Consider the following 22,838-nt stretch of genomic DNA (forward strand, 5'->3'; position numbering starts at 1 on the left):
TTATGCCCTTGGATACTCAGGCCTTCAGATAACTACATGGTGATTGGAGTAATAAGCACATCCAACTTCCCCAATAAGCAGCTGTGGACCCCACAATGAAATCAGTGAGCTTTATTAATGCAGATCAAATTGAAGAATTCTGGCTTAAATCCAATGAAGAAACTTTAATATAACAGTCTACATCCTAGCAGCAGACTGGAGTAGAAGCTGTTGGGTTCATTAAGGCATTCATACAGAGAAATACTGTGTGTCTGTCACTCCCATTTCACAGCACCCAAACAGCCCACTGCACTTTTCACAATAGAAGTGTGTTAATCCCAATGTCCTGATAGCATTCCATTTTGGGTAATTATGTTCTACCTAACTACAATCTTCATTGTAGTTTCAGCTGGCAAAAAAATCATCTCCAGCGTCCTGTGTAAAAACCTGTGCAGTGTTGCTGACAAGAGGCTTGTCAAGATAAATGCAGAGATGGCTACATTTTGACAGTGATGGAGCGATGCATGAAAATCTGGGATCCCGTCAGGATGAAAGGCTCTGTTCAAATATAAGTTATGCTATTAATCAAGTGGACAGTTATTTGCCAATGTGATTCATTTTGTTTACAACAAATTAAAACATACTTAGCAGGACAACTAAACAACTAGTACTGCTATAATGGGTGTAGTCACAAATACTGTACATGCTAAGTCTTCTTAAGAATATATTTTCCTACTAAACTTTAGTTTAGATTTTTCATAATGAGTGATAATTGGCTCTAGTGTTTATAGCAACATTTAACTAGTGACAAGCACACACACTGTGATCTGTGCTATTTTAGTAGGGCTAACTCCTCATTTCTGGTCTCTGTTTTTGATTATTCTCCCTAAGAGGCCTAATCTTCAGAAACCCATCTTCTTTCCCGGAATGAAACATATTTGGTGTTCTCTGGTATGTCTGATGCAATTCTCAAGTGAAACTTCAAAAGTGTCAGACTTAAATCAAAGTTCCACAAAATCTCCAAGTTTTCCTAATATCTTATTCTGTCTATTCATTTATACTTTTACCCTATTTCACTGTTATCTAGCACTCAAACTGATGAATTTAACATTGTTTCCACCAAGATATCAACAACAAGAGAGGGGAGGGATAGCTCAGTGGTTTGAACATTGGCCTGCTAAACCCAGGGTTGTGAGTTCAATCCTTGAAGGGGCCACTTAGGTATCTAGGGCAAAATTAGTATTTGGTCCTGCTAGTGAAGGCAGGCAGCTGGACTCATTTCGGGGTCCCTTCCAGTTCCATGAGATAGGTATATCTCCATATATAAAAGAGAGTGGGATAAAAGGTAATTGAAGATAGAGGATGGGGTGGGGAAGAGGGAAGTCTTTCATCTGCAGTGTCAAAACTTATCATTTAGCTTGTAGTAGTGAAATAATTATTCTGAAAGCTAGCAGGCTACAAAATACAACAGTAGGTAATTTTTAATGTTTACATAGTTTTGTTTAAAAAAAGATTATGTAAGTACTGAGGTTAGGAATACAACAACTCTTTCTGCCTACTCTCTCTTTTCCTCTTCACACTTGCACTCCATCCCACTGTATGGCTTCTCTTTGGTTTTCTCCTACTTTCTCTGAATTAGTCTTTCCTTTCCCTTCCCAGCATCTCATCTTTTTTCCCTTTCTTTCTCTTTTGTTCTGAGTTTGGTTTCTTCTTGGTAAAATAGCACTTCACACAGTGAAAGGAAACTTACTGTTTGTTACTTGTTTGTTAGTTTCTCTCAAAATTTTCCACATGCAAAGCCTTCTGAATTTGATACAGGGGGAAAAGTGTAGTTATAGTCCATTTCATATGGCAATAAATTCTTTATAAATGAAGCATGTTGCAGAGAGAATTTGACTATAATTGTGTCATCTTTAGTCAGTTTCCTCTGAGGTAGTTCCATGTGTAAAGCACTATTACCCTGCAACGATGCCTTGGCCATTTTCCACCAACCAAAGTGCATCCGGACTGGAGGTAGATAACAGATATAGGAAAATGGTGTTGGAGATTACCTACAGTTGACTACATGGCCAGGGACTCATTACACACATTTAATATTGTGGTGAGAAGGGAGAATAGCCATATTAATATCATAAAATTATGGTAACAATTGTTACGAGTCAGGATTGTATCAGTATATTTGTATATGACTACTTCCTGAGACAAGTTGCTCTTGCAAGCCAGAGCCCAGCTAAATTAAGTTACAGGATGTAACAAAATTACCCTCTGTCTCTTTAAACTTTTCTGGTGGGAAGTAATGGACCATAAACGCACACTCCAATGTCATATTATAACCAAGCTCTTAAGCTCTTTGCATCAGTTAATACACATTACCAAATGTCTGGCAATAAAGGTAAGTTGAGAAACAAGAAGTGTTAGAATGATGCACTATATACTACACTCTAACCTTAAACATATGGTCCTTTCTGTTTTAACTTTTCTAACTTTTTTAACTCAATTTTTTTTTAAATGAAATATATAGTTTACCACAATTTAATTCCATGTTTTTAAACACACACACACACACACACACACACACACACACACACACACACACACTTGAAATGGCATTTATGAGGGCTGTTGCATGGGAGATGAAAGTTTGGGAACAACCTCTGGTCTCTCTCCAGGTTGAGGGTTCACGGACTGTAGGGAAAGATGGTGTTGATGGCATCATCCTTTAACAGCCTCTTGTGGCTAGTCAAAGCATGTCAGTTTTGTAGGATACATTAAAGCAGCTCAGTATAGTAGAGAAGCTCTGGATTTTAAGACAAATTGGGACACAGGATAAAAAACTTTCATATTAGTGTAGTGGCTGTCTGTAGAAATAGCAATGATTGCTCACTCAGTGATTGCTCATACTGAGCTTTGGACACTGGAAATGGTTTTGTTGAAAGAAGGAAACATTGTTCCAGATACTGGGAATACCCAATCTCTCTAAAAATATCCTAACTTCAAGCTGGGTAAAGATTTAATCTGAATCATAACCTATATCACAGGCAATGTCATTGCTGGGCATTATTCAGAATGATCGTGCAGACTTTAACCTATGACCCTCAGACAAATGTTCTATCAATGGAGCCATATGGACCATCATTCTGTGTTAATACCCAAAGACCCCTCTAACAATGTGACATCCTGAGAAGTCCAAGCTTACCTTTAGACTCCACCTTTTTGTTATGGGGTAAGGAGGAAAGGGCTGCATGTTATTATCTGGAGAGGCTGCATGTACCACAATCACAACTAACAAAAGGAACCAGTCTGTATTACAAGAGGTACAGAACCTAGTGAGTATGAACATTAAGGCCTGATCCAAAGCCCTCTGACAGCAAGAAGAGTCTTTCCACTGACTTTAGTGGGCTTTGAATCAGGCCGTAACTGACTATTCTATCTTACATGGAAGCTTTAAATACTCAGATTAAAGCTTAATAAATGAATTAACCTACATGGTTCTTTTTTCACATTATAGCCTAGACACTAACCTAAGAAAAACTTAGTATTTTGGAATCTCAAGAATCAAATTTGTCAGCAAATAAAAAAAGTAAAACATGACCAAAAAAAAAAAACCTGAAAAAAAAATCTTAGTTTCTTTATAGCACTTAAGAAAGAACTTTGCATTCATCATATAAAAACTCATTAGATATGGTGTTATTTGCTTTACCAGATTATCAAGCATTCGCATAAGGGCTTCAAACTCCTGCTCTCCAATCTGCCATTTTGGATGGGATACAGTACCCTCAGCTGCTGGAGACTCAGGAGAACGAGATTTGGCTTTGTATTTTCCAGGGTCTAACAGCACTAAGTTGTCAGGCCCACCTGCACTGGCCAGGGTACGTACCTTAAAAATAATTAAACCACATTTTAGTTTAGATTGAAACTGTCACTTCTTAATCATTCATCTATCCATCTGTTTGAAGGTTATGCATCATGTTATTATAGATAGCAGATTCATTATATAATATATTAAGATTCTTACTTGAATCTCACAGGCAACTACTAGATTATGAATATAGTAGAAAGCCTCTTCAACGGTCTCCCCAACTGATACCAAGCCATGGTTTCTGAGAATAAGGACCTAGAAGAAATAGACATTGCAAGGAATATGAGCTGCTACAAGAAACCCACCTGCCAAGAACTAAACAAACATACCTCCCTTCCTTCCCATTTCCAATTTAAAAAAAAAAAATCGCTATTTTCTTTTAATATTGACCTATGTATGGAATAACTGACCTTGCTTTTAGGTCCCAAATTTTTCTGAATTAACACTTTTTCTTCATCATCAACCAGAATACCATGGTAGTCATGATAGGCCACTTCTCCAAGAGAGAGTGCTTCTGGTGAAATTGGCAAGAGACCACACTTCATTGCAGAAACCTGAGAAACATAACAGTAGATTTTGAGAGAGAAGTAAATAAAAACAAGAAGTCATTGGTGTACATTATATACACTAATGTGTGAAGTGGAGGGTGAAATTTCATTGTTAATATTTAAATACAACTGAGACATTTAAAAGCAGGAGAACTGAAGATTGGTCCGAAGACAAGACAGAAATGTGAAAAGATTTAGAAAATCAGCCTCTTATCCTTAATTCATACTCTCTTTTAAGTGAATATTTTAAAATACAAGATTATAAGTGACAAGCTTTCCTGCAGCTTATTACACAAAATCATGGTTAAAAATAACAACCATTTTTAAAGCTTAAAATCCTCAGAATATTATCCAAAATTAGGAACTTACTCAATTTGGGTCTTGTTATCCACCTTAAAATAATTTTATTGCTGTTCTGAATCAATTTAATACGAAAAATATCAAAATAAGAACTGCAGTAAAGCAATTTCCTGAATATTTGAAACTCAGTCACTGGGTTGGCTCCTAAAAAAAGCTTCTGAGGTGGATTTGATAATGATTTATAACTAGTTGTTCTTGGAGATGGATAAAAACAGGGATCTACAAGTCAACATGGGCATCACAAAGCCCACTGTTTGAGATCAATGCTGCTACTTGTGCTGCGAATCAGTTACAGATGTGCTACCAGAACAAAATGTAGATAGGGCGCAAGTACTCCAATACATAGCATATATATACAGAAAATATTACAAAGTGCGCCTTACTGGGCCACTGGCGGACACTTTACCTTGTTATGACCCATTGACTGAAAAGGTTCTATTACAATTTGCCATTTGTCTAGTGTTACTTCTAAACGTTGATCCAAGATTTCATATTCATAAACAACATTAGCACAGATAGTGTCAATTTCTACAGTACGGCCCAATTTTGCAAGCACTCACAAGGCAGGAATACTCACACGCTCATTAACTATTTGACTTCAAATAGGACTCCTCATTAGAATACTGGTTTCAGGGGATCAAGCCCTTAAACTACAAAGTAATTATATGACTACTTGGGACCAGCTACACTTCTCTTAAAATCTACAGTAAGAGGAACTGCTTACCGCTGCCCCTGCTGGTGTATGGATATGAACAATGCATTTAACATCAGGTCGAGCAGCATAAATTGCAGAGTGCAACGTAAAACCAGCTTGGTTTACTCCCAGGTTAGTGCTTCCACGATCAACTATATCGCCTTGAATATTGATTTTAACCTGACAATATAAGAAAACATTGTAATAAAAAGTTTTATAAGTTATTGTTGTCCCAAATGTATTTAATTCAGCATCTTCCTATAGCAGTTTTAAAAATTATATTATTGTATTTTAACAATATCATACTACATAACAGTATGTTACATATAAACGTATATAAACCAATGTCATTAACAGCAACAATATTAAGCTTTAAGATCAATATATTTTAAACAGCTGTAGAATTGGTCTACAGTAACACAAAATGAGCTTTCTATATCATTGCTCTTTTGTAAGAAATCAAATCCATCAACAAGCAATTGTATAAACAAATTATTTCCCCCCTCTACATTGTTCAACTTTCACTCCCTTGATTCTTGTGATGACATTTCCACTAGTTCTTCACTGATCAGAGTGTCTTTCAGCCTAGACACGGCCTGAATTACTAATGTAAAAACACAAGCAAGGAGAAAAAGCCTTTTAGAACACTAACACAAAACCTTTCAGTCCTCTTTTATACATCATAATGCAGCAAGAAAGAGTACAAGCTCACTTCTTTGCCTATTTCTTTTCAGGTCACTTTTTTTAGCTGCTAATAATAAGGTTCCCTTAACATTCAGCTCCTGGAATGTTATTCAGGCCCCTCTTTTTCCTCACTGATTAATCCCAAATCTAGAAAGAAAGAAATCTGATCCTTTTTATACTTGATTTCTTTTTCCTTTCTGGCTGCAAACAAGTATCTACAGGTTGTCAATAAATCTTGATACTATGAATAGAATACTTTACTTTGGTCTTTGATTGGCAACTAAAGCTGTCTTTGAAAGTCTGTAGACTCTTTATATGTAAATTGGACCATCATCAGTGTTTAATTTTAATAACCTTAGATACTAGTTGATTAAGAAATGCAATTAAATTCTTGCCCTCTAGGCTTACTGGGATACCCCATAGCCACAGATTTGTATTGAATGCTTGGTTTTCCAGAAGTTCAGACTGACAGGTAATGTCTTGATTTTCTTTAATTGTTGCAGACAATAATATACAGAGTTCAGTTATTTTCCCTCTTTTCTCTTTTATCCTGTTCTCAAGCCATACTAACACCAGTTTAGACAGAACTATGCAGTTTCCCAAAATAGTGTCAGAGAGGACTAGGACATCTAGTTTGGGGATCTGCGGCCACTACAGGCATAAGTAATGAATTAGTCTTAGTGCTAAATTATTTCAGCATTGCCATGGATAGTACCATGGCTTTATGTCCTTTTGAGGGGTGCTGCAGTATGCAAGCCTCTGAGTCACTGCTGGATCTTCCTCGAGCTTGATGAGAAGTAAAGCAGTCTTGCATCACTAGGCTTTATTTTATTTATTTATTTAAAGAGATTTTTAGTTGCAGAGGAGGCTTCATAACACTACCCTCCCACAAGCAATATCTGAAAGTCACATGACAAAAACAAAATTATAACCTTTGACACAACTGTGCCAACTTGATTTTTCGGCTATCTGTCACCACAGTCCCATTGCCCTAGGTGTAGGCCTGTTATTATGCACTACTATTTATTTTCAACAAGATCTGGAAAAGAGAATATACTTGGTTAATCCAAATCTATTGTCTTTCTGTAATCCAGAATTAAAGGCAGCAAAGGAAATACTTAGCACTTCATGTCTTGAAATCACTGCAAAATCATTAAACTATAAATATATATTAAACTACAAATCAGGTACTGTAAGTACATGAAGAAACTGAGGAAGAGAGATTACAGACGGAATTAATGTTGGAGAAAGGACTAGAACTCAAGAATTCCCCATTCTCAGTCTTATGCAGTTTTTATGTAATTAATACCTCAAATTAAAATTTAGGATAATATAGATTTATTTTAGTATATGAAAAAAAACTAAGGACCAAGAGTTTATACTCAAATTACAATCTGAAATTTTATGTCCATTAAAAGAGAAGTATTTTACTTCCAGCATGAAGGATACTGAAATCAGTCAAACTTTTTAAAAAAACATGCAGCAAAACTGTTCTGGCCATGAGACTGCAGCAGAAAATAACTTGCAGTATTTTCTAAAACATGCTTATCTAAGTTTAACATACATATATGCTAGACAGAATTTAGATGTTTATATCCATGTTCTCTTGGTATAGAAATAGAAACTAGCACTTACCAAACTGGATGCAGAAACCTCACTATAAAGAAGTCCAAAAGGTACAATCAGGAAGTGCTCTTGCTCAGAACTTACTCTGGCCTAAAAATACAACAAGAGTGAAAGCTAAACCTTTACCAAAAAAAAAAATATAATATTTTAAATTCAAGTTCTGTTTTGTAAGCCCTAGGAAGTATGCCGTACAATAAAATTACAAGAGAGTTGTTGAACACGGGAGATGTACATATTCCAGAAGCATAAACTAACAGTCATGCCATATCCACTATAACTGACATAATTTATTAAACCATAGTACACTTGCTAATAGCCCATGTTTAATAAGGCCTCAGGGAGACCCAGGCTACAGTCTGTCAGGCTGATGGAAGACCAAGATGTAAGTAAAACACCAAGGGGGTGCTCAGATCCTACAATAATGAAGGACCGATAACAACCTGGATAGATGAGTGGTTCCCTAATACCCTACGGGAAGCACAGTTTTGGAGAAGCAATATAGTCACCCATAGTGTTAGTGTCCTAGAAAAACCTCTGTTTGCCATAGGGAATGTGGGATTATGAAGCAGAAAACTTGTGGAAATTTAAGCAACCCAACTAAAGGGTTTGAACATCTTGACCTGGGTGGCATGAACCCTTTAAGTAAATGACTTTTGATGGTGCTGGGGAGGGTAGCATGCCTGGGGGCTCTCCACCAACTATCCTCCTTTTTACATAGCAATGTTTGGCTCAAGGTTTAACACACAGATGATGGCGTTCATAATTCAAAATTAATTTGTAGTTTGTAAACTGTTTAGGGCAGGAACCATATTTTTGTTATGTTTTTAGAGTGCCGTGCACAAAGTAGCTACGGCCTCCAGATGCTATTGCAGTATTATAACTTATACCACGTTGTAAAATAAATCAAAGGATGCTTTAAGATGTGCTACTAGCTTAACTGCACACATCAGCAAAAGCAATGGATTATCTGTGCACACCCTTGTACCAGAGATCAAAATAGGACGGTTTTTCATAGTCCCATAGACAACCTCAAACCTCCATCTAAATGATCCATTAGTAGTTTTATGAAACTAAATGGATGATTCTTTTCTTATCTCCTCTTCTACCATTAACCCACATTCCTTTTTTAATTCATGAATTTTATTAGGATCTAACAACCTGATGCTTTCTCAGGTCTATTTACCACGTATAAAAGTGATACTCACACTGAGACCCACAAGCTGCAAGTGGCTCTTTAATGTGTCTCCAGTAGCTCTTTGCAGCACATGATATTAAAACACTGTGTGATTTAATTATTAACCAATCAGGATGCTTTTACTATGTTATTAACCAACTGTAGTTGATAAAATAATAATACTTGGTCATTTTGCTATGAGAATATTACACACACACACACACACACACACACACACACACACACACACACACACACACACACACACACACACACACACACAGTAAATGAAACGAAGTCACACTGCTGTCGCTCTTTTGGGTAACGTTGATCACTAATTCGGCTCTTGAACACGGAGGTCTGCATATCACTGATGTATAACATTAAATTAGAGCTGTTAAGCAATTAAAATTAATCGCGATTAATCACACAATTAAAAAGATTAATAGTGATCAATCGCGCTGTTAATAATAGAATACTATTTATTTAAATTTTTTGGGTGTTTTCTACATTTTCAAATATACTGATTTCAATTATAAACAGAATACAAAGTGTACAGTGCTCACTTTATATTTATTTTGATTACAAATATTTGCACTGTAAAAAACAAAAGATATAGTAGTTTTCAATTCACCTAATACAAGTACTATAGTGCAATCTCTTTATCATGAAAGTTGAACTTACAACTGTAGAATTATGTACAAAAAATAACTGCATTCAAAAATAAAACAATGTAAAACTTTAGTGCCTACAAGTCCACTATGTCCTATTTCTTGTTCAGCCAATTGCTCAGACAAACAAGTATGTTTACATTTGCAGGAGATAATGCTGCCCGCTTCTTGTTCACAATGTCACCTGAAAGCGAGAACAGGTGTTCTCATGCCACTGTTGTAGCCAGCGTTGCAAGATATTTACATCCCAGATGTGCTAAAGATTCATATGTCCCTTCATGCTTCAACCAATATTCGAGAGGGCATGCGTCCATACTGATGACGGGTTCTGCTTGACAACAATCCAAAGCAGCGCGGCCCGACGCATGTTCATTTTCATCATCTGAGTCAGATGCCACCAGCAGAAGGTTGATTTTCTTTTTTGGTGGTTTGGGTTCTGTAGTTTCCGCATCAGAGTGTTGCTCTTTTAAGACTTCTGAAAGAATAATCCACACCTCATCCCTTTCAGATTTTGGAAGGCATTTCAGATTCTTAAACCTTGGGTCTGGGCTGTAGCTGTCTTTATAAATCTCACATTGGTACCTTCTTTGAGTTTTGTCAAATCTGCAGCGAAAGTGTTCTTAAAATGAACAACGTGCTGAGTCATCATCCCAGACTACTATAACATGAAATATATGGCAGAATGCAGATAAAATAGAGCCAGAGACATACAATTCTCCCCCAAGGAGTTCAGTCACAAATTTAATTAACGCATTATTTTTTTAACGAGCGTCATCAGCATGGAAGGCTGTCCTCTGGAACGGTGGCCAAAGCATGAAGTGGCATATGAATGTTTAGCAGATCTGGTATGTAAATACCTTGCAATGCCGGCTACAAAAGTCCCATGCGAAAGCCTGGTCTCACTTTCAGGTGACATTGGTAAATAAGAAGTGAGCAGCATTATCTCCCGTAAATATAAACAAACTTGGTTGTGTTAGCGATTGGCTGAATGAGACGTAGGACTGAGTGGATTCGTAGGTTCTCAAGTTTTGCATTGTTTTGTTTCTGAGTGCAGTGATGTTACAAAAAAAAAAAATCTGTATTTGTAAGTTACACTTTCATGATAAAGAGATTGCACTACAGTACTTGTATGAGGTGAATTGAAAAATACTGTTTCTTTGTTTATTATTTTTACAGTGCAAATATTTGTAATAAAAATAATATAAAGTGAGCAGTGTACACTTTGTATTCTGTGTTGTAATTGAAATCAATATATTTGAAAATGTAGAAAAACAGTCACAAATATTTAATAAATTTCAATTGGTATTCTATTGTTTAACAATGCGATTAAAACTGCGCTTAATCGTGATTAAATCGTGTGAGTTAACTGCGATTAATCGACAGCCCTACATTAAATGGAATGCGTTTTATGTGGTTCAAAGTCAGGAAATATTATTCCAGAGATCAAGTGTCTATAAATGCCAATCTAAGATCCAATGCAGCCAACAATTCAGTTTTTAGATTCCTAACAGTTATTTGAAGATGCAGTTCCTCTCTGGCTGGGCTTTTTACACTGTATCATTCTTAGTAGTCATCTTAGTACTTAAAATGGAAATATAGGATTTATTTAAAGTATCTGCTCACTGGGAAAGTCCTCTCTCGTTCTCAGGGTGGGAACAGCAGTCACAATCTTACATCAGTACAGTTGAGAATAAGGGAAACAGTATAATGCGGGGCACTCAATCTGAAACTGCAGACAATACTGAGCAGTCACAATTCCAATTCTTTTTACACAGACAGGGCTTCCTACGAAAAAGGATGAACTAAATCTAGACAATGTTGTTGTCTGCTTCTAGGAACAAATACTGTATATACTTGTTCATTAGCCTGTTCGTTTATAAGCCGACCCCCCAAGATGGTTAGATAAAAATAGCAAAAACTGTATGACCCTTTCATAAGCCGATCCTGTATTTCAGGGGTTGGCAAACTTTGGCTCCTGGCCCGTTAGGACAAGTCTCTAGCGGGCCTGGACGTTTTGTTTACCTGGAGCGTTCACAGGCTGAGGGGCTCCGTGCCTGTGAATGCTCCAGGTAAACAAAACGACAAGGTATTAGATATTCAATTCAATAATTCCATAGAGTTTAAAATCATCAAATTTTGGTGCAGACCCGTTTATAAGCCGACCCCCGCTCTTTGATGCATCACTTTTTAATTATTTATTTATTTATTATTATCTTATTAAAAATATTGGGCTTATGAACTAGTATATACGATAGGTCACATTCCAGTTATCTGAAGGCTGATGCCTGAGAAGTCAGTCTCTCAGTTCTGGTTTTAGACATTTCAAAACTAATAGTTTGTCCTTTGTTTGAAACATATTTTCTGTATGCAAGGGATAAAATATAAAACAAATAAGATGGAGCCAAGCAATGAACACATTTACATATCATAGCATAAGAGAAATAAAATAGTAAAAGAAAAAGTCCTTAGTTGCTTATTTTGTTTTAATCATTTAGTTCCCCGTCACCCTCAAGTGCATTTCTCCATTAATGAACCACGTGTCTACATAAAGTTGACTAATTTTCTATACTCCAAAATGGGTTTTAGATTTTAAACTAGCAAATAAATTGATCAATGCATTGTTACATTATATAAGGGATTTTTCTGGGGAAAAGGGGTATTTGAGGACTAGATTTCATACTATTTTTAGCCTTTTGAAAAAGAAAGAAAGGAAAAAAAAAAAAGGACCCAAAGTCCATTTACTTCAATGGGGACTGAATCCAGTGCCAAAAGTATCACCTGTTATACAATTACCATTCCAGGATTCCTCCCCCAAAAAAGATAATAGAATCCAGGAAGTATTCTTTTCTTTTTTCTAATCCCCAATGGTCCAAGATTGATGGAGATCTCTTCACATTTTAGGATATAATTTTTACCTCACCTCCATCTCCTCTAATTTATAGTCTCTACTTCACAGATGCCATTGCTCAAGTACAACTCCTTTTAGAATAAACACTTACACCACTCTGTAAATCAGTCACCATAGGGTGATTTAAGACTTGCTATTAGCTTAACCTCTACTGACCCAGACATATAAGGAGAGCTATGGTCTTTTCAAAACTCAAGCGATCCCACTTGACTGTGTACCATGTTGTTATCTCGTTAATTTAACTGTTGCTCAGTCATTAGTGTTTATCCCTCTGCAGCCATTCCAAATCAAACATCCCAGTGGGGACCTGTTCATGTAAGGTCAAGGGAATTCATGCAGTTCACACATCCAATATCAGCAAGACCAGCTGTTAAATTTAATGCAAGTACAATATAAAGTCTTCAATTTATAGGACTTGTTTAATTAGTATAAAGTTTTTAAGTGGACAAAACTGTACAACTTTTAAAGCAAACATGCAAGGCAAATACATCCAGTAATACATAAAGACCCATAAAGTTAATAAAGCACTTTATCAAAAAGAGAGGTAAGAAACAAAGAGTGTCAACCCCAATCATCTTTGTGCAAATAAGCACAACAGCCCTAATAGTTTTTTATGGTCATTGTTTCATTAACAGCTATTTGGAGGTTATTTTCAACATAGTAGATCAATTTTTCAAAATGATGACACTTCCTCCAATGGATAAGGAGTACCGGGTGAACCATATTACGTGGTTACACAACAAACCAATAGAGGAAGGAGTCATTTACATGGAACCATTTATGTTCTGCTGATAAGTCAAGCTTTTAAGGTCATCTACAGATCACTATTTATGATGCTCTATTTTATATGAGTGGTACAAATATTAGTCTATATGTTCTCACCATTTAAGTTTGCCTGCTCCCCCTACTATTAGCCATAAATAATTTACTTATACAGAATTCTGCAATCCAGGAAAAGAAATGAAGGTAGTGAGAAAAAATGGACTTTTAGGAGAAGTTCCTGATTGGCAAGACAAAGATCTGATCTTGAATGTCACAGATAATTGAAAGTTATTGTGAGAACAAAAATTCCTTCATCTCTCCCCATCTTAGCAATGCCACTTGCATAAAATGAACAGTTTTCAGAAGTATAATCTGAAAGAGGGGAACAGAAACTGCTCTCCCATATAAAGCAAAATACTCATGAAGATACAATTTAGAGATGTAATAAATTAATTTGAAGCAACTTAAGAAGAATGGCTCTAGATTTGGGCAAAAAGGTGAGTCTGGTTCAAGCTGAAATGTAAGGAGAAAATTGAATTGCAAACACTGATCTTTGAGTCAGGCACTATGAGGAAAGCTTTCTTTGCTACCTTTTATGGTTCAAATCGATAGTTTTGTTATGTATATTGATAGCATTTCAACATTTATAATCAAACTATTTAGATATAGTGCTTTTTCCCCCTCAAGCTAGTTACCGGTTGTTATCAGGAAAGACTTGTTGGCATCCTTTAGTCTGCAAGAGACGGTGGGAATTGCAGCCTATGATGTAGATGGTTTGCAATGTCTCATGTGACTGAATAGACCAATCCGAGATTTGCATGATCTTTGGCAGTTATTGCAAATGTACATATCTCAGATGGGAGCTGCTTGCTTCCTACGGGCTGTTTTCTCTTCAAGCTATAGGAGCCAGCTCCTGTCATGGACTTTGATACCCTGATGGAGATGATGGCGCCACTTGTTACGATCACTTGCCAAGATTTCCCATTGGTCAGGATCAATTCCAAATTCCTTCATAGCTCACTTGCATGTGTCTTTATAGCAAAGCTTGGGACGTCCCGTTGTTCTTGTTCCCTATGATAGCTCCCCATATAGCACGTCTTTGGGTATGCATCCGTCTTCCAACCTCAGATGACCCAGCCAGTGCAGTTGTCTTTGCTTGCGCAGGGCTGTCACACTTGGTAAATTTACCCTTTGAAGAACCTCTGCGTTGGTGACTTTATACTGCCATTTGGTGTTGAGTATGAGGCGTAAACAACGTAGGTGGAAACTGTTTATCCTTTTCTCCTGATGAGCATAAGCTGTACATGTTTCCCCACCATCCATGTGTGTGCAGATGATGCAAGCTTGGTACACTAGCATTTTGGTCTTGATGGTAAGCTTTGAGTTGTTCCATGCTCTTTTAGTTAGTCTGCTAAAGGTGGTGGTAGCCTTTCCAATGCAAACATTTAGTTCTTCATCCAGTGAGAGGTAGTGGTCACTGTAGAACCTAAGTAGCTGAACTTTTGGACTAAATTTAGCTGGTTTGCATTTAAGGTAATTGAAGGATCTTGTGGAACCCCCTGTCCTAATACAACCGTTTTCTTGATGCTGATGGTGAGAGCAAATGCCTGACAGGCACTTGAAAGGTGGTCCATGAGTTCTTGTAGTATATCTTCATTGTGGGCTATGAGGGCAGCATCATCAGTGAATAGAAGTTCCCTTATTAGCATCTTTTTGACTTTGGTCTTTGACTTAAGTTGGAACAGGTTGAAGAGTTTCCCAGCTGATCTTGTGTGGAGATACGCTCCATCTTTCATGTCCTTAAACGCACAGTTCAAGAGTACCGAGAAGAAGATTCAAAAGAGTGTAGGGGCAAGAACACAGACATGATATTTTCTCTGCGTCCACTCCAAGAAAAGTGCAGAGAGCAAAACCATTGTATATCGCCTTTGTGAACCTAACCAAAGCATTTGACACAGTCAGCAGAGCAGGTCTGTTTGCAATACTAGAAAAGACAGGATGCCCACCAACTCTGTTAAGTCTTATACGTTCATTCCACAACAACATGAGAGCAACTGTCCAGTTTGACGGGTCCACTTTGGACAACTATCAGGAAAGAAATACAGTAGAACCTCAGAGTTATGAACACCAGAGTTACGAACTGACCGGTCAACCACACAGCCCATCTGGTACCAGAAATATGCAATCAGGCAGCAGCAGAGACCAAAAAACCCAACCAAACAAAATAAATACAGTACAGTACTGCGTTAAACATAAACTACTAAAAAAATAAAGGGAAGTTTAAAAAAAGATTTGACAATGTAGGAAACTGTTTCTGTGCTTGTTTCATTTAAATTAAGATGGTTAAAAGCAGCATTTTTCTTCAGCATAGAAAAGTTTCAAAGCTGTATTAAATCAATGTTCAGTTGTAAACTTTTGAAAGAACAACCATAACGTTTTGTTCAGAGCTACGAACATTTCAGAGTTATGAACAACCTCCATTCCCGAGGTGTTTATAACTCTGAGGTTCTCCTGTAATGTCTTTATTTTCCATTAGACTGAGCCCTTGATATGACTGGTAACTACTGCTTATAATATTCTAAAGATTTATTAAGGGATATATATACTCAACGCCTTCTGGACAATTATTGCTTGTAAATATTTTTATTACTATATTTGTATCTCCCATATGGGGCTTTTGAAACAGGGGGCTTGATTCTCCAACTCCCTGATTCACAGCTGCCTGGCCTTAGGTCAAGTTAGGGCTGCACAGGGGCGGCCTTAATTTATGTTAGTGGAAGATTGGGTGTAGCAAAGCTCTACTCTGCCACTCTTCCTCCTCCTGCCTATGCTCAGCCCCTGGAATGCCCCCAATAGGGTCCTGCCTCCCCCTTTATACAAGGGGATTTGTGGGTGGATGGCTGACACAACAGGTGGTGGAGCTGCCTTTGCCAGATCTCTGCTAGTGGAGAGTTCCCTGACATAGTAAGATGCTTGCTACAGAAATAGAATAAGAGTATTAAGTGAGGCTATTTGGCCCATTTCAGATTTTTAAGAAAATTTGTACTTTTTTCTTTTTAAGGGTCAGAGCTATATGAATGCCAATCTACAATATCACCAGATTTATATTCAACAAAAATCTGACTCTTTTCAATTGGCATTTCTAACTCAAGTCACTAAAAGTGAGGTGTCATCTATCAGTCTCACTTGGTGGAACTAAGGGAAGAGAGTTATCCCACACAAAGGAATCTTTCATGGAAAGGCAAATGGAGAGGAGGGTCATAGTGAGACTAGTTTTCCTTCTCTAACTTTAGAGGTAAGAGGTTATTTTAGATGACTGTCAACACAGAAGATCATATATAAAAATTCTTTTACACACAAGGTATGTATTAATAGTCCACTGGTGCACATCATGGAGTGTCTTAATGCTGTCTTTAACACCATGACTATTACTTATCATTGCAGATCATTTGTCAATTAGTAGCTTGTATAGCTATTTCCACTCAATCAATAGCAAATGGATGCTTATTTTAATTACGTTCAGAAAAACACTTGCATGATGGTACTGAACACATACTGCTTCAAAAATGTAACATTCCTCACACATTATCACGATACTCTTCTACTAAATTACTGCCAGGCCTAACCCGAGGAAGACATCTTTAAAAGTGGCCTGAAGAAATATCTTTTTAAACAGTTCTTTAAAAACAACAACAAAAAAACCAAACCCTAACTTACTAACAGGCAGCCTGATTATTTTTCCTTCCCAATATTTCCTTTTAATTTAATACTCAGTAAAAACAGAAATTGGCAAAGAGAACCTAAGTCAAAAAGCAATTAAGGGAGAAAAAAGGCTTGTTTGGTTTCTCCCCTGGAAGAGGTGGATGACTCCTCTGGAAGGTGAGCCTCATAGCTTGAGAAATGATGTCACAAAACACATGCAGCTAAGGGGTCAACTGACCATTTAAATTCATGTCTCTCATACCGTGCTTGTACATCCATCTGAAATGTATTTAATTACTGCAATAAAGTACCAAATTAGTATTTTTACATTGGCATTATTTCCCTTATACACTTGCCAATTTTGCCTTCGATAGTTTTATTACAGTTTTATTATCATTCCTTATACTGAGACACATCAGCTTGGATGGCTCACTGTCACCTCAAGCTTGACATGGCCACAACCAAGAAGCTTCTCACTTAAATCCAGTCTGCTATCCCGTTTTTCATTAGGGTTGATAATACTACCATCCTCCTCATAACTTGGGGTGGGGGGACGGGTGGATGGAGAGTGGTTAAAATTTAACCCTTCGCTCTCCTTTTCACCTTACATCTAGGCATTGAAGATGCACTGTTGCTTTTTAATCACATTTCTAAAAATTTCTTTCCATGCTTATTGCCAAATCATTCTTCCATGTCAGAATCAACTCTTGCCTTGAATACTGCAATCTCTCTCGGGACCTTTTGATGCTAACCTTGCCCTCTACAGTCCATCCAAAATGCTGCTGTCAAAATCATCTTTCGTACCAATGCCAGCAACCTCACCGCACTATGCATCAACTCCAAACTTCTTATAGCCTTGTTTCAGAGACCCTACATCTTTGCTAGCAGCTCCTTTCATGTGCCTTTGTCCTCACTACTCTACCAGTGATGCCAGTCTTTATATACCTACCTCTATACCTACTCTGAGCCATGAAAGAAGGTATGGATATGTTTATGAACTTTATGCTTAGAAAGGCACCCTTTTACTTCATTCAAGTCTCTCTTACAGTATCAATTCTGTCAGCTCACCTATCCAAAGTGATGGGGGAGGTATAACAAAAAATTGTTAACAGAACCATTAAGATGTTTATATTCTTTAACAAGAAACTACGCAATCTTATTAGCATCACTGTTGCTTTTCAATGAACCTTTTCCCTTATTTATGACCCTCACTGGTTGTGTCATGGCTGGGCAAGAGCTATTTGTTTTTACAAAGTGCGCACCACTGATTTTAGATACTCAAGGAAATACTTATCAGTAATAATAAATGTCATTATTAATTTAAATAGTAACATTAGTCATCTAAACCAATTGAAAAAAAATTAAGGGCAGCCACTGTAATATGCCAGAACAACAACTTCATATTTGGAATATCCATACACAATTCAGCTCTGTTATGAAGACAATAGACTGGATTTCCTACTACAGCTGTGATTCTAATAATGACACCCATTTTAGCCCCTCATCTGGCTCATGAAACCTCCCTGCGCTGCCAGTCATTGTGTCAAGTATTATTGTAAGTGCCAGTAATTACTCACTCAGTCACAATGAAGATAGCTGGCAGAGTGTGTTAAGCTAAGTGTTCTAAGATCAAATGTACCAGGGGTTTCTGATTCTCAGAAAGGGTTACTATTGTACTATAGGCATTTTCATAATTTTCAATATTTAAATAAATGATTAACAAAAATAGACATTTTATTATATTGAAAAAGAACCCTAAGAAGTTGCCTACTGAATGGTAAATAAAAATTATTCATTCCGCTTAAGACATTAAATGCTTGAGCCTTTGAAAAAAACAAAAACAAAAAAAAAACGTGTTTCATCATGAGGACTTTGGTGTACAGTCTCTTAAGACTCTATTCAAGCTAAACTGGCTGACATCCAAGCTGTTCTATTCTTAATTCTTGACATGCCATGATGAATCTCTTCTCTATTATACTGTTTTCAATACCACTTCATTTCTGTTGCAATCAATAAGAGAGTGGGAAAGAGGTGGAAAATATCTCTCTATAGAATAATTGTTTAGCTATGTGTTGATCCAATACTCACTGTTATATGATTGTAAATAAGCTGAGACCACCCAAAGAGATCTGCTAGTCTGTAGAAAGCTGCTAATTTACATCGCAATAACTTCTCCCCTTTCTCATAAGCAATGGAATCTGACCCTCTAAGGTCATTCACTGGTGTCACCATGCCAAGACCTGAAAAGGAAGAAGAAAAAGTATATGTAAATCATGTGCTCAATATCTCAGTTAATGTCCAACAACATTCTGCCACATCTACTGTAGCTGTTTCTATAATGCTACTGACAGTTGATTGAACAACCAAAGAAGTCAAAAATTATACTTTCTAGCCTCCACCAGCTAGACCTCTGATAATGAGCATTTCATTTTCGCATGGACAGCCCATTTGGTAAAGATTTGTTAAATACAGATAGCACTATTCAGCTGTATTGCAGATTTATTAGTGACAGTGTATTTTTCAATTAACATATCTAATTTAAAAGGGCTTTAATATAAACCAGGGGTTCTCAAACTTCATTGCACTGCAATCCCCTTCTGACAACAAAAATTATGACATGACCCCAGGAAGGAGGACCGAAGACAGAGCCCCTCCGCCCTGGGCAGCGGGGCCAAAGCCGAAGCCCACCCTCCTGGGGATGGGGGGGTGAAGCTTAAGCTTGAGGGCTTCAGCCTTGGGTGGGTGGGGGCTGTGACACGTCGCCCAAGGCTGAAGCCCTAAGTACGGCTTCAGCCCTGGGTGGTGGGGCTTGGACTTTTGGCTTCAGTCACAGGCCCCAGCAAGTCTAATGCCAGCCCTGGTGACCCCATTAAAACCGGGTCACGACCCACTTTGGGGTTCCGAGTCACTGTTTCAGAACTGTTGATATAAACAATATACACAAATAATTATTCTTTATATCACTCCAGCATTTACAAGTTACTTTAACTGATTTGTTTGTTTATTTTTACAGCATCCCTGCAAACAAAATGGGCTGGTATTTCAGCTTGTTCACAACATTGTACCTTCATTTCAAAACTTCCTTAAAAATAATTCAAGTACCCATTACAAGTTGTGGCACATCTTTACCACAAATGATCCCTGTACACTCACTCATGTTTAATGCAGCCATTCCACCTTGTGGTGCCGCTGGGTAGACATTTGGTATATTTGTTGTCATGAAATCTGCAATCTGCTGTAAAGCCAACAAGCCTGTTGGGTTTTTTCCTTTCTTAAACTGTTCCTGGATCATGGATTCCAATTCTTCACAAAAGGCCTAGCAACAAAGTATTGGATATTGTTAAACATCACAAAATTGCAGAACCATAACCAACCAGATTGCTAGCCTCACACATTCCTTCCCTTCTCAGCACTCTTCAGAGGGAAACACACTGCACACTCCCCCCCGCCAAGTCAGCTGGTGGCAGATTTATTGGGCCTGTTTCTGTCACTTAAAAATTTTGCTCTCCGCAGTTACAAGTGGCATGAGTTTTATCAGCCTTTGCAAACTAACAACTTCCCCCTGATCATGAAGAAGGATAATACAACATGTATGACTGTTAGACATGAAGCAGAGAGCTAAAGCTTGCAGGAAGGGGGAACAAACTGAAATAGGAGTATTAGCTGGTGGGATCAATACAACAGGGTTGCTGCCTACCTGAAAGGTGACAACCCTAATTATGACATCACAAAACATGCATACCAATTCTTCTCAGAGAAGACATTTCATGAAAAGTGAGTCTTGTAACCCACTCATTAGCTATGCAAAGACTAAACTGCCAAATGAAGAGAAAGCTATCTGAGCAAACAGCAGATTTTAGTCAAGGACACATATTTAAGTACCAAATTTAAATCAATCACTTTATCCTCTGGCTTCCCTTCTGGAAACAAAGGGTATCAAAAATCTACTGAATATTTCACTAAGTAATGACATATGAGGAAAAGTTACAAGAGCAAAATATGTCTACCTTGGCTAAACAACAATTAAGAGTTGAAGTAATTACAAATATTTGGGTTTAAAACATTAAAAAGCAAGGAGGAATTTTCAATGGAAAAAGGAAGTTCAAATAGGAGCAAACAGATCTAATTAAGTAAAGGAGAAATTTGAGCTGAGTATCAGAAAAGCATCTTCCTGAAGAGCGTGGAACTGTCTCCCAAATAAAATGATGAAACTATCAATTGGGACAATGAAACTCGACTGGACACCACACTAGAAAATTATGCTCCGAGGACCACTCTTACATAGGCAAGGAAATCAAGTCAGTCTTAGGCTACATCTGCACTATGAGGTTGGGGTGTGATTCCCCTGCTCATGTATTCATACTCGTGCTAATTCTCACCAAGCTAGCATGAGTATAAATAGCAGTGTAGTCACAGTACCAAGGGTAGCGGCAGTGGGGGCATGTAGCCTTAAACATCTCTTAACTTCTGTTGAACGTACTGTATCACAGTGCAAAGTAACCAAAATCAGAATATAGAACACTGAGGGAAAATATGGTATTTTCTTACTGGGCTTTGCAGAATCATGGAGACTCTCTTCTTTTGTTCCATCATGTTGAAATCTTGGCGCAGGTCAGGAGCCATATTCCTCTCTCGCAAGTACTCGGGGTTATTTTCATCAACTCGATCAAAATACCTTTCTTTGTGAGGCGCTGTTGTTGGGGGTGGTGAAGTCACCACCGTTGCACTGGAATCACCATTCATAGCAGAATTTTAAGTGTCCTAGGGAAAAATCAAACCAAGAAAAAAGTTAGAACCTAGATTGATAATACATAAGTATTTATAAGACAGCAACACAGACCTGTATTCAAACATGTTCTTGGTTTCAACACAGCGCAAAATCAAGAACTAAATTAGTTTGGCTTCCACACTGCATAAGCCACAGTTTTAATAGTATGCATGGAGGAAGCCAGGTATATTTTGTTAAATTAAAAAGTACATAAAAAGTAGTATGTACTCAGGCATATAATTTTGAAGTAGTAAGGTGGAAAGTCAAACAAGACAGCTATTCAAATAGTCTCTACTATAGGCTCTCCATGTAATAATGCATCTTTAGTTATGCGTTCAGTTTTCACATTTCCCATAGACAATACTAGAAGGGTGAAGTCCCGAATATGAAGTTTTCAAATGTACAACAATGACACTCAGATATGCATATAAAGTGGTACAAAATGACATGCAAGATTCAATATTCCCAACATCAATACTGAAATGGAATCACCAGGTTTTACTGACTACTTCAGTCCAAAATATGGTGAATTGTATAGTTAGACAGCAATATTTGGGAAGCATTTTTAAAAAGACGTTTAAAGAAAATTATAATGGTTTATATTTAAAATATTAAATGTAGTTAACTGAAGACTACTTGGAGAAATTCTCTTACATTGCTGTCCCTCCAGAGTGTCCTGGTATTGTTAAAATTTAAATTATTTATAAGGATTTCTTTTAGCAGTATATGCTCTCACATTCTTACTCACATTGCACCAGAGCGTTCACATATTAAAATACAAGATTTTAAAAGCTAAAAAACCCAACGTTATTTTACCATATATGCAAAAAGCAAACACTAAAATAAAACAAAGGTCAGATTAAGTAGCCCACAAGCAAGCTTTGTTTTAAATTATTTCTCATTTTTAAGCTGTGTTCCTATCAGAGTATATTGCAAAGCTCCTTTTGTAGCTATTTTATAGCAGCTGATCTCTTGTTTAATTACAGCCTTTTATACCAAAAGTTATCGCCCCAACCACATGGCCTGATTTTCAGAACTACAGAGCTCCCACAAATCCCACTGAAGTCAATGGGAACTGCAAGAGCTCAGCTTTGAAGTCTCCA

The 22,838-nt window shown here is 37.3% G+C and overlaps 1 protein-coding gene across 7 annotated transcripts in view; it reads right to left on the reverse strand.

Moving 5' to 3' along the window:
* The window catches only part of ADD1 (adducin 1), a 118,179-nt gene that overhangs the window by 36,631 nt on the left and 58,710 nt on the right, over nt 1–22,838 (reverse strand). For all 7 annotated transcript variants that reach the window (XR_010561457.1, XM_065405437.1, XM_065405434.1 and 4 more), the window contains exons 2-9: nt 21,516–21,728; nt 20,121–20,283; nt 19,056–19,207; nt 7,760–7,840; nt 5,471–5,620; nt 4,249–4,392; nt 3,995–4,093; nt 3,680–3,856 (exon numbers count right to left, since the gene is read on the reverse strand). Coding sequence is in view for 6 of the 7 variants with exons in the window: in XM_065405437.1 (XP_065261509.1) it covers nt 3,680–3,856; nt 3,995–4,093; nt 4,249–4,392; nt 5,471–5,620; nt 7,760–7,840; nt 19,056–19,207; nt 20,121–20,283; nt 21,516–21,710 (1,161 nt within the window). In the remaining variant the exon portion in view is untranslated. The remainder of the gene's footprint in view (nt 1–3,679; nt 3,857–3,994; nt 4,094–4,248; nt 4,393–5,470; nt 5,621–7,759; nt 7,841–19,055; nt 19,208–20,120; nt 20,284–21,515; nt 21,729–22,838) is intronic.

The sequence above is a fragment of the Emys orbicularis genome, chromosome 5 (genome assembly GCF_028017835.1).
Source record: "Emys orbicularis isolate rEmyOrb1 chromosome 5, rEmyOrb1.hap1, whole genome shotgun sequence".
Taxonomy (NCBI): Eukaryota; Metazoa; Chordata; order Testudines; family Emydidae; genus Emys; species Emys orbicularis.